Raw genomic sequence first — 12,787 nt, forward strand, 5'->3', positions numbered from 1 at the left:
CTGAGGCAGTTTAAAAGCTTGTAAAAATGGAACTTATTATGTGCTGAAGGCATGTCCATCCAAAGTGAGTATGTCACCAGGGCCGCGATTTTGTAGCGATGCCTTATGACTTATTTTAGAATAGTCTTATCATCCACCGCTCACGGCCGGCTGATCCCGTTGATAACGCGAGCGGACCGTCGCTCTGACCACTGACAAAGCGCGATAAGCGCGAAAAGGCATTATTACTTTAAAGTCATCGCTACAAAATCGCGGCCCTGTTCAGATATTCGTCCACAAAATCGGCTTGTTGAGCAGCGTATATTACAAAAAAAAAAAAAAAAAAAAAAAAAGTTTTCTAGAAATGTGATCAGTAATGCATATCGTGTCCGATGTTGGTGACGATTAACTCCGCATTGGCGCCGGCGTTAAGATTTTGTGCAAAGGGGAATGCTCTGCATGTACGACAATTCAAGTGAAACATTTGTGAGCAGATTCTCAAACGTCACAAGTAATCACGTGTGAACAAATACATCCATGCGTGGAAGCACATGGTCATGACCCCAACAATGACCTTGCGGACCACCTTATTCTTTCTCGTCAACTGTTAACTCCTTTTTGCCTTCCCTCTGAACATTACCCGAAAGTCTATACCTCCGGTGGGACACGCATACCCTCATCCCTCCGCAAAGGTGTACTCACAGGAGGGATTCGCTGCACATGTGTGCTCAATGCTGTCAACGCTGAAGTAGAGTGTACTAGCTGAAGTGACCGCATCTCTTGGAGGGGGGCTCCGGATCCGCCAGCACAAATCCAAAAAAGAACTTCACCTTTACAGCAGAGTTTTTAGCAATAAGTCCCGTAGACACAGCACATCAGTCATGCTTACAGAATTATACGAGACCACTGTTTTTTGGTGGAGCGAAAATCTTGTTTAAATTTGTTGGGCTTGGGCCAGTTGGTGCTTGCCGAGACTCGTTATTTAGCGTGAAAACCACGAAGCACAATATACATAAATATCACGAGCAGACAGGGCGATGCACTGCTTTCAACTGTGGTTTTATTGAAACTGCAGATTTATGCATGTGGGCATCATCACTTTCCACCACCCATAACTCCACCACCACTCAGAAACTTTTTTCAAAAATCCCACGATAAATTAGAGGGAAATACTTGAAACTTCAGGCAGAGGACATGTGCGTAAGTGTAGTTGTAGATAAGTCTTCCTCAAGGCAATGTTTAGCTAGAAGTGGGAAGTGATGGTGATTTCCGCATGTCTAAAGGCACAGCTTCTGTTTCAATAAGTCCACTGTTGGCAGCAGCGCATCGCTCTATGCGTTTCATCATTTTCGCACTGAATAATATGTGTGCCACATATAGGACTTTTCACAATGCAAATACATCAACATTACTGACATGAACGTCTGCTTCACAGTGCATGTTCGACTGCAGAAAATATTCGACACAAAACAATTTTATCAGCAAGGGAAGCTGGAATTAACAAAATAATTGTAGCATGTGCCTAAAAATCCAAACTTCACTTGGGTTTTCCCCTCTTGAACCATTTTGTATGCAAGGCCAAGAGCGTGAACCTTAGGTTCTAATTTCTGAAACTCCTTGACGACATCTAATAGCAAACACGCTGGCAACACAAGCAATTTGACTGTAGATGCGACGAGAAAAAAACAAAGCAACAACATTATGACTAAACAGGTTTATATTAAGACAATCACAATATGTACAATTTCTACAGGGCAAAGATTATCCGCAACGATCACAAATCATCGTCTTCGCAAGCGTCCAGGAAGATGTCATATGCCTCCCTGTTGCAGTTTCCGTCCTTGGTGAAGACATACTTGTGGAACGAGCCATCAACACAAATTGCTGCAAGAGAAGACATTTCAGTACATCTGTAATAACCAACCAAATGTTTCTGCATAGGAGAATTCAAACTAATTTTGCATGTCCTCAAATAGGCCATTCGTTAATAGGTTCTGTACATGCAATTATTTTTAGCAATGAGGAAGTAAATAGGGCACTGTAGTGGAATTCCTTCAGCAAAATTAAATTTGAAGAAAAAACAAACAAAAAAACAGATCCAGGGTTTTAGGCGCCAAAACGACAATCTGGTTTGGAGGGACTCCACAGTGGGGGTTCTATGGATTAATTCTGGCCATCCAGAGTTCTTTAACGTGCACCTAAGTACAAGAGCATTCTTGCCTATCGCCCCCATCGAAGTGTGGCCGCCGCAGCCGTGATCGAACCCACAACCTCAAGCTCGGGAGCGCAGCACCATAGCCACTGGGCTACCACAGAGGGTGACTGGTAACATTTTCAGACTACCACAGGAATAGAATGTAGAAGCCAAGAAATATTATGCAAACATGCTGTTTGTGTAACAAGTACTGGATATCAGCAACATATGCAGGAGTATGGCAGATCAGTTCTGATGAAATCTGTAAGGTAGAGGAAGTTTCAAGAATATGAAAATTGTCATCCACCCAAAAGTATCACAAAGCCACAAGGAAACAGAGGACACCTTAGGAAGAAAGCTTTGCAGTTGAAAAAAAAAATAAAATCTGCCTGCTCTGGGATTTGAAACTGAAAGAAACAACTCTTTAGGGAGGTCACTGTCGGGTGGTAGAGCTTTCCCTTTATGAAGTGGGAGTGCATACCAATTAGGAACATCGATTGTAAGTATTGCGATGCACATTTTTAAGCAACATTTGGGCAGAAATTGCATTTCTCAAAAATATGTTTTTCTCTTTTTTTTTTTTGTGCTGTCCTTGGCACGCAACGTACAATAATAATCTGCACTCAAACACTTATTGCCTGTGTGAATAAGAGCACCTCCACTTTTGAACACACTATGATGCCTTGGTTGCCAAAGGTTGCCCATTCCAGAGATTAAATTCCACATAGTGACCACAGTTTAACCCTTCGAATGCAGTGTTCTCTTCCCCGACTGTTCCCCAGCTCCTGCCGGATATTTTTTCTCACGCAATGGTTCAGCAAACATTTCATGCTACATAGAAGTTGGTTCTTCATCATTGCTTTCTCCCGATGCAGAATTTATCAACAGTTCATAAGTTCCTTCGTCTGTCATACTGCAGACTGATCTGTCACAACAGTTCACTGTGGCTGCCCTGCCAAAACAGAATGACTGAGCACCACGACATGTGCTCTACCTGGGTCAGAAATTTAATTTACACACATTTTATATGCTTAGATTACATTTCCATAGATAGTACACAACAGGTACGCAATGTTTTTGTTTGCACGAGTTGCTTTCTGAGAAGCAGAGCGCGCGCTGCAAACAAAACGAGTATAACTTTGGAGAAGCAGGGGTTGCGAGAGGGTGGGTGCCCTAGTTATCTAGGGAGTGGCCGTGTAAGTATGTATTACAGTAAAACCTCATTAATCTGACCCTTGTTAATTCGAAATATCTGTTCATTCGGACTCATCCTCTGGTCCTGGCAGGGGTATGCATTATTTAATCGAATCAAACTTGCTAATTCAGACGTATTTGGGCCATACACCGGTTAATTCAGACAACGCGACGGAAGCAGGGCCGGGCTCGACTGCGAGCCTGGCAGTGACGGAAGCGCGTTTCGCCTCCGCTTGGAGAGTTCGCTCTCCGTGCGTGAAGGCGCGCATCTCCCGCACCCTTCACTCGCACATACGGCGCGCAGTGACGATATTATCGCCCTTGGACTCATGCTCCACGTCTCATGCTCCTCCTCCGCATCGCCTTCATTGATCTCCTCTCCCGTCGGTGGCCGCACCTCGTTGAGAAGCGTGCTCGCTACCGCCCTTGTCGGCGAGATTTTCCAGCGGAAGCCGCGTTATAACCGGTATTTCGTCTCACGCGGCTGCACTGTAAGCGGTATTCGTATACATGGAGTTCTATGGGAGGGTAAATGGGAGTCGGAAAAGGCCGCGTTGTAGCCAGTTCTGCACTATAAACGGTTGCGTTATAAGTGGTCTATACTGTAAATGCTTTTTACGTAGGTGTGCCTGAGTGAGTTCACCTCCGATTCTTTAATTTAGCTAGTTTTAAATGTGTTTCGATGATGCGAATTTCGGCTAATTCGAATATTTTTCATGACCCTGTGAGATTCGTATCATCGATATTTCACTGTATTGGGATGTGCACGCAGTAGTGAAAAGCATGGCTGGGATGAAGCCACAGTTGCACTGCAAAGGAAGTCGCGAGGCCTTCGCCACTGCAAGTGCTAATCAGCCCCAAGATGATGAGAATTGCAGCTGCCACTCTACTTTCATAGAAAATAGAAACAGGATTTGCTGATTAATTCAGTAAATAAAAGCATGTTGACATAGTAAGTATTGTTTTCTTGATAACCTCGATAATTCGACATTCAAATAATTCAGACATTTCTTTTGGTCCTGTGAAATCTGAATTAATGAGGTTTTACTGTATTAAGATGTTCCACATTCCTTTGGTTAGGCGGAAGCAGTGCTGGCTAACAGTCTCAAGGCTAGGTTGCACATACATATAGAGATATGTCCTTTAAAATTGAGGCGAGGACAGGCGCTGCACGCAACAAACAATGCAGCGTTGAAATGATCATGCCAAGGCTACAGGTTCACAGCTCAAGCTTTCAATGTGATGTCTGTTTTTCACAGCTTCCACAGCATTGCCTGCCAAGTAGGGAGCACAGAGCCAACCACCTACCATACACCGATGACCCCGTGCCAAAAGCACAAACACAGGCACACTCTGCTGGTACCGTGAAATTTGCCAGGGCCCACTGCGACTCCATGTAAGGACCCAAGAATCCCATCTTCTGGAAGCTGTGCGCAAGCAGAAGGAGCAAACATTGCAGGTATGCTATTCAAGTTGCCAAGTAACCAAGGCGCACTGTAACGGCAGGGTAAACAGCAGCCGTAGTGCCACGAGCACCAACTCACGTTGATCGTCTGTTTAGCTTGGTATTTTTCAAGGCAAAGATGTGGATTGTCCCTTTGTCACTTGACGCGCAGATGTACTCCGAGTCTTGGCTAAAGTTTATGCTGAAAGACAATGTGTTGGATGTAACAAACACATTCTAAAGATGCCAGCCAGGCAAGAGCCAATACGTAACTGTGCATACCAGTAAAGCGTAGCTGGGTCGGCTCCTCTTCTCAGCTCCACAACCAAGTTGCGCTTGAGTGTGTCAAAGACACGAATCAAGGTGCCCTGTCAAGCAGGATACCAAAATGTTACAAGCACACAAATTGGTAAAGTGCACTTGAACTGAGAGCATCTAAAGCCACTCTGGAAACAGACACCAGACTTTTCCAGATCCATTCTTTTCAGCTTGCATCATTAGCTCACACATATTATCACACGAGACTTCATGTAGCCACCTGGATCAGAGACTCGGCAAAAATGGCAGTGTTCAGTGCAATCCCTATTATTCTCACAAGGATGAGAGTCTCATTGTAATCATTGTAATTAATGGTGGAAAAGATGATGTAGCCCATGCGTCACATTGAGAAAATTTCAAAGCGTCTTAGGCATGAGCCCCCCCCCCCCCCCCTTCTCAAATCTCTTTGTACAATGATACTCAAAAGCACTTCAAGAGCTGGCAATGTTAAATGAAGCTAAAATATGTGGTTTACCATTTTTACTCAATTATAATGCATACTTTCTTTTTCATTTGCCAAAAGTCAAAGGAACTCATAGTTGTGAACTTCCTTGCCCTGGCTTTACAACATAGACGTTTCGCCATTCACGCAGGCCGCATTGTCAGTACACTAACGGCACAAAAGAGCGGATACATCCTACTTATCTACAAAGCAGCCCTAAACATCCACTTTTATGTTCGGAAACAATACTGCAGGTGCCAAATGTTTGTCATCGCCGACATCACCTATAGTTGCAGTACAAATTGCACCTCCAGTGATCTCCATTCTGAATTTTCTTTTTCAAAGCGACAACAAATTGCTATTTCTCTCTTGCCAATCAAATATGGTGAGGGAACAACTAAGGGGATTTTATTTGCCCTGCATCTTTCATTTCTGGCCATGAAAAATAAGGCGCACGTTACAATCAAGGGCACATAGAAGTCAAGTAAATATGGTACTACATACTTTTCAAATTATTTTTTTTATCTTCTTTCATAATTCCTAGAGCATCAAAGTTGAGCCTCCTGGCTGCCTTTGTCTGGAAACAAGTCGCCCAAGCTATGCTTTCACTCAGTTTCATCTTGTGTGCCTAAAACAGCTACAGCTGTGTTGTGGGCATGCATTCCACCATGTTCAGTAATACAAACCAGCAGAGAAAGCAAACTCTGCTAACCGGCCAAACTGATTTTTTCTCTTATGATAAGAAGTAATGGAATTACTCTCTTGTTATTAGTACTTGTAAACTATTTTTGTATTAGGAGCCAGACATAAGACCCCACTTCCATTGTCATAGTGCCAATCGTGTCCCACATTTAGGTCATTCTCACTCATGAAGCTCTGGGCTTAATAAAAATAATCTTGTGGACATTTCAGAGCACTAATTGGGTCAGCTTGACTTAACGTTTGCCTTTGGCATCCCTTTAGAGCAGCTACACTGAACATAAGAGTTAGCAAATGGAAAGCAAAATAGAACCTTCTGTGATGCAGTGGCAAGCATGGTGCCTTCCTGGTTGAGAGCGATGCATGCAATGTCATTTTGGTGGGCGGGGATGGTCACTGGAGACATTGACATGCTTGGCACCGTTGCAGAGAGGTCCTGAAAGTACAAAAAATAGAGGAGGTGGGGGGGGGGGGGGGTCAAAATACTGGCAGACGTGAAAAAGACTACGCATATGCATGCTGGCAAGTGATGCTATACTCCTTGATAAGCCACCTTGCTCTGAACCAATGGAGCATAAACAAAAAGAAGGACACGAATGTACCAAAAAGGAATGTTTACCAGAGAAGCATGATCTTTAACACAGTTAATTTGTACGTAGGATCAGAAATAATACAACATTAGAACATCAAAAAGAACAAAGCTGGAAAGAGCAGACAGCCACCAATGCATGGTGCATACAAATGAATAGTTGCAAGCTCACACTTGTGTGGCATGTGTCCTCTTTTAGTTGTGCTGCCTTTTTTGCAAGCTTGCACAATGCAGGTTAAATGAAAGATGGCAGATGCATGCCAGTTATCCACGAGTGCACCCCAGCAGCTGCTGAAAATAATTACTGAAAGAATCGTTGCTTCAATCGCCCTTTTTGAACTGTTCAAGTTGGATTCACAAGGAAAAGTTAGATTCCGCAGGAAACGAATAGCAGTTTTGGACAAACTTAGCGTCACACGACCCTGCAATTCCAATTTTTTTGCAAAGTCCACATCGGGTCAGGCCTTGGTGGCAGACCACACTGCTTTGAAGCAAGCAAGGGAAAGTTGGCCGGGAAATTAAACTGCCTTTTTTTTTCCGCACTAACAATGTATTTAGTGAGCTGCTGTGGCTGATATCTGTTGTGCATCTGAATTGAAAAATGAAGTGCTGTGCATGGAGAAATTGGCTGCATCAGACGACAAAAATGAAATGATTGCAGAGAAAATTTATTTCGACCTGGAGAAGGGAAGGGAATATGCAGACCCCTTATGTCCTTAAGAGATAATGAGAACCACGACATCAGGTACTCGGCCGTGCACGTGCCATCGAACCGAGCTGGGTGCTTTTTGCACTGGTCTGGGTTTTACAAAAATTAATGTCCCTGAGCAGTCAATTTATTATTCCCACATCAAGAAATATACGACAGGCTAGTCTGCTAGCATAGAGTAATCATCACTTGTAACTGCAAGCAAGAGCCGGTTCCAAAATTTGCTGCAATCTCTTACCACAAGCTGGACGCCGCCGCACCTCTGGCCGGGAAAGACAAGGAGGTGCCTCTCAGCAGCAGCAGAAGGCGTCACTTGGCAGAGACCTCAAGAGAAAAGAATGAAATTTGCTCATACCCATTCGTTTAGTAAAGTACTCCAAACACTGATTTTGTTTAGATTTCCGATAGCCATCCTTTGCATGGCCACTGAGAACTTGGTAAAACAGCAATCGAGCTCACAGATGCTACAAAAACGGCACTTTGTTCTAGCTTGGTAAAAAAACTGTACAGTTCTGACACCATGCAGTCTGCTTAAGATGATCACTACTTATTATGATGGGCAGTGTCCAGTACACTGAATGTTGAATCTGTGTAAAACCTGCCAATGCAACAATATATGACAAAGTTCTAATGATAGGGTTATCTTACTTTTCAGGAACATCATAATTGGACTACAGTGTAGTCGGAAACATTTATTACTGTCCAACTACCGCAGGAAACTGAGGCATTTTTTTTTGTTGTTGTTGTTGTGTTTAGAATTGTAAAGGCAGTATGTGTAAACAGACACGTCCACCTGCTATCAAAATAGCATAAGCAGTAGCCTTTAAAGAAAGTCAGCGCAACATTGTCAATGCCAACTACTGAGTGACACCAGGAAACGTCAATAATTTCCAGTGTGCACAGTTGCTGAAATGCCAACAACGCAGCCAAACTAAGACTAATCGGTCCTGTATAACTCATCAGTTTATTTTCTTCCAATGCACACTGCAAGGTAAAACAAAAATACAGCTGAAATGAAATTGATGTTCCAAAGTGAGACTTTGCAAGTTTTCTGTCAGCTTATTTTCCAGATGAACCAATCAATTCTCAGGCTATGGAACTATCAAAAGAAATAAAAGAAACCTTACCTCTTGGATTGTCCCATGTGTCGCACGTAAACAGCTTGGCCGGGCTATTTAGGAATGACATTACGTGGATCTGACGCCTGGTCACCACAAATATCCTGAGCAGAACAGAAAACAAAAAATATATATTTCTAGCATCAAGTCATGCACTTACACTTTAGCACTTCAGAAATTTCCAGCTGAAGTGCTTTCAAGTAAACATTTTTCACATAGCATACAGCAAAGAATTTCGAGCTAGTTGAATTGCAGATCATTTATGGAACATGTGTTAAATCTGCTATGTTTTCTGTCATATTGATGTCTTTTAAGCAGAATGTAGTTTCCATTTTTTGCATGAAGACACGGGTGGCAGTAACAATAAGTGTAGCAAGTGAGGGGACTGCTGGATCAATTTCTTGAGATGGCAGGGAGATGTGTGAGACAGTCAATTAACTTTTTTTTTAACGCACAACCTATTACTAGGCATAAGTTATAAAGCAATTAATAGATTGAACAGAATGATTAGAGAGGCAAGATCTCAGTGAGCAGCAGGATGGTAGAGTGCATTACATCAATCACAGGTGTAAAAATGCGTTCAGGGCACAAATGATGTCTGTATACATACTTGTCCCTCCTGAGCCTCACAGCCAAGACAGTGGTGGGAAAAGTAAACTCCATGACGAATCGCTTCGTCAAATCATCCCAAATTAGCACTGCAAAATGAAGGATATAGTTAATGCAAAATATATGTATTTGTAAATGCGCAAAGTTTTGTTGTGAAAATAAGCGAACAGACCTGTGTTGTCAGCGAACTTGGGCGAAGGTCCACCTCCAACAACAGCCAACAAGTTGGTGCGATAGAGCATTTCGCAGATGGCCAGGCTGCCCACCTGGGACATATCTGCGTGAGCAAGGGACGTATTTGAGCAGTGCCCACACGTCAAAATTTGCCATATCAAGCAGAAAAAGAAAGGCCTGTACCTAAGTGTGCTTTTTCTGCCAGTGGTTCAACATTAAATATCCGCAGTCCCGTGTCCATGCAGCAGGAGAAACAACCTGAAGGAACAAAGAAACGTTATTGTAGGTGTGCTGCACGTCCGTCGTGCACAAACTCCCCTACCAAAACTGCTCAAAGTGCTAAACATTATGACCCCCCCCCCCCCCCCCCCCCATGACAGGTATTTGCATTGCAGAAATTTCAACAAACAATTGGACAAGAACATTAGACGTCTTATTGCCCACGAACTCCCCAGTCCAAAGGATTTGGCGCTCAAAAAAGGTATCCGATGGGCACAGCGTCTGTCAACTCCCATTGCACTCCCGCTTCTGTTTCGCCCAAGCGGCAAAAGAAATAATTTCACGGCGTAAATAAAATCTAAACACTCTCGAGGGCTACAGTGAGAGAACGTAAACAAAGGCTGCTCGGTCTTACCGTGATCTTGATTGAACTGAAGACTCAGCACTTTCCCTTCCGTATACGACATGGTCGCATTGACAATGTACGAGCAATTATGAGAATCCAACAGCGCAAAATATACAAAGCTGTCAATGCGACTATCACGCTTAAACAGTTTTACAGCAATCGATGCGCACGCAGAGGACACCCAACACCATGCCCAACACGAACAAACAACTCGCTCTGTTTTTCTCCAGCTGCTTTCTCTTTCATTCCTCTCTCTGTCTCTCTTTTCTATTTCCAGGGTGGCTAGACTGGTGTAGCCAAGCTATAGCCGAGTTAAGCGATCAAGTCGGCGCGAGCCAATCCTCGAAACAGGCTCTGTTTTGATTTGTAGCGATTGAAAAGCGCAAGCTTGAAAAGTATATCTATTTTATTGCGTGATTTCATCGCAAAACGGCGCGTTCCGCGTGCGTTCGCTTGATGTGAATGCGATCACAACTCCACGCTCGTCCGACACTTTAATGCGTACACAAAGTAGGGACATCTGGTGGCCTAACGGTACTTCGCGCTCGCCATATTGCCGCTGTGCGCTCGCGCTCTGCGGCGCAGGAGCGTCTGCTTGGCAATTTTCTCTCCGCAGGGCTCGTGCTCGCCGGGCACCTGCAAATGGCTGCACCGCGCCGAGATCCACTGCAATGCAATCCGGGCGGCGAGTGCACGTCCAGTGCAAGGCCTAAATGAGAGCACAGGGCCCGATGGTGCAAGTGCGGAGGGCGCATTTCTGGCGGCCTGGCGAAGGAGTCCGCGGTTCGCCCCGTGAAGCCTGCGGGACCCCCTGAGCGTGCGTGCACCCCGTTTGCAAGCGCCGAGAGCGACGGGCGCCCAGCCCAGCCCCCCTTTGGAGGAAGTTTGCGTGTGATGTGCGATGTGCCCTGCTGATGCGTTGCTATGGACTCTACGGATAACACGGAGGAAAGAGAAGACGAAAAATGCCCCACCACCGCTCGCGCTGCGACTCCTGACATCAGCGAGGATACTTCACTGCCTGACCAAGGTAAGCGTGCGCGCGCTGGCGATGCAAAAAGCACGCGCTTTCTTTTTTTCTTTTTTTTTTTTCTTTTTGCAAGCGACCTATCTCCCGATGGAAATCTGCACCTGAGCTTTCTTTTTATTTTTATTTTCGGTCATTTCGACTGCAGTTTGACTGTTTTCCCCTGCTGCGCATCTGTCTGTCTATCTATCTTTTCCATTTTTCGTTTCTTCTTTCCCCTCACCACTGCGGGTGCAACTGACATAACGCAGCGTAGAAGTTTGCAACAAATTGTGCGCATTGATTGTTTTAGGTTTGTTATAGAACTTGCGCACAGCGTTTCGGCGTTACCCTCCGTAACATGCAACAAACGAAACTTGAATTATATTTTGCATCGCTCTATTTATGGGGTGGGGCGAAAGGAATATTTTCTATTTTGTGTTCAGTAACGGGGTGTTCTCTATCGACCAATGAAAATAAGAGCATTAAATGACGGTCTGCGAATTTGAATGGGGGAAGAAAAAAGGAGCCCTCTCATTCGAGACGTATTACTAAATCTTTCGCTTCGAGGAAACGCTTTCCGCGAATTAGTTTCGTTCACTGGAGTAAGCGGCCGTTACATTTGCCAACCGACGAAAATGTTTTACAGTCCTGCCAATCTGCGTGATCATCCGTCGGCGATCGGTAGTCGTGGGCATACGCTCATCGTCACAATAATAACAAATTAAAAAAAAAATATCAGTACAGGTCTTTGCGACGCCCGCTGTCTTACGTTGATCTTTGTATCGAACTTCTCAAGTCCGTTCTGTCAACATTCGGATCGATCTTTTTTTTTTTTTTTTTTTTTTTGTCCTTCCTCAAATATCGTGGTATCTGGGGTATGACGCTCCGGATGTTCGTTTGTAGTTTTTTTATTTTTTTTTATTTTTTGCGTTCATTCACGTGCCAGAACGGCGAAGAAACATATTAAAGGAAGTAGAAGCAAAGTTATGAAGAAAGTGGGCCAATAATGTCGGGGTTTATTTGCTTTAAAATGATTGGCGGCACACAAATATATTTCTCCTCGACGCGTTGGTGTGTATATATAATCATGCGGCCTAAGAAGTTCGCCTCTATACCGAACGCAGTTGCCATTCTCGAGTTGTTTAGTTTATAACGAACTTTTTTTTTTGTTTTTGTTTTTGGAAGGCTATCAACAAGTGCCGCGTTATATAGGACACACGGTAAACGCCGAGATATCTAGTTGGTCTCGCGAAAAATTCGAAAGGGCTGAAAAGCTATTGTCGCGCGCGCACTCGATGTGTGCTAAGCGATTTCCCTATAGCGCAGCAGCGCTGTAGGATTGTTCGGGGCTTTTGTCATTCAAAGAGTCAATTCCAACCATCAGCAAGTGGCGAACACAAGAAAGGGGGCGTGGTCACTTTCACGTGTAACAGCGGTTACAGTATATATAGAGACTATATCGTTCCTGTGGTATACATGTGGTAAACATAAGTGCGCATTAAGCTTTGCGTGTGCGAAAATCTCACTATGCTAGCTGTTACTTGTTCCGACCACTGCGTATAATCGCTTTGCACATAGTCGTGAGCGCCGACTATAGATAATAAAGTATATTCCACGCGAACAGCATATTATGCTGTATAACGTATACACATGCGTCATGCAGTCATTTCCATTCGTTTTGTTA

At 44.1% G+C, this 12,787-nt stretch overlaps 2 protein-coding genes across 2 annotated transcripts in view; one reads left to right on the plus strand and one right to left on the minus strand.

The window, feature by feature from the left end:
* Positions 1 to 1,685: 1,685 nt before the first annotated feature.
* On the minus strand, positions 1,686 to 10,357 carry LOC119449930 (WD repeat domain phosphoinositide-interacting protein 4). The gene is made up of 11 exons (XM_037713224.2): positions 10,104 to 10,357; positions 9,653 to 9,727; positions 9,468 to 9,572; positions 9,297 to 9,384; positions 8,696 to 8,790; positions 7,807 to 7,892; positions 6,584 to 6,706; positions 5,094 to 5,179; positions 4,912 to 5,013; positions 4,676 to 4,794; positions 1,686 to 1,863 (listed from the first exon to the last, which is right to left on the minus strand). The coding sequence occupies exons 1-11, from the start codon at positions 10,153 to 10,155 to the stop codon at positions 1,754 to 1,756; spliced, it is 1,041 nt and encodes a 346-aa protein (XP_037569152.1). The 5' UTR covers positions 10,156 to 10,357; the 3' UTR covers positions 1,686 to 1,753.
* A 272-nt stretch (positions 10,358 to 10,629) lies between these two features.
* Positions 10,630 to 12,787, plus strand: part of LOC119449931 (ecdysone-induced protein 78C-like) — a 110,000-nt gene continuing 107,842 nt past the window's right edge. The window contains exon 1 of the mRNA XM_037713225.2: positions 10,630 to 11,124. Within this exon, the coding sequence (XP_037569153.1) occupies positions 11,019 to 11,124 (106 nt within the window). The 5' untranslated portion in view covers positions 10,630 to 11,018. The remainder of the gene's footprint in view (positions 11,125 to 12,787) is intronic.

This window comes from Dermacentor silvarum, chromosome 4 (assembly GCF_013339745.2).
Source record: "Dermacentor silvarum isolate Dsil-2018 chromosome 4, BIME_Dsil_1.4, whole genome shotgun sequence".
In the NCBI taxonomy this organism is placed as follows: domain Eukaryota; kingdom Metazoa; phylum Arthropoda; class Arachnida; order Ixodida; family Ixodidae; genus Dermacentor; species Dermacentor silvarum.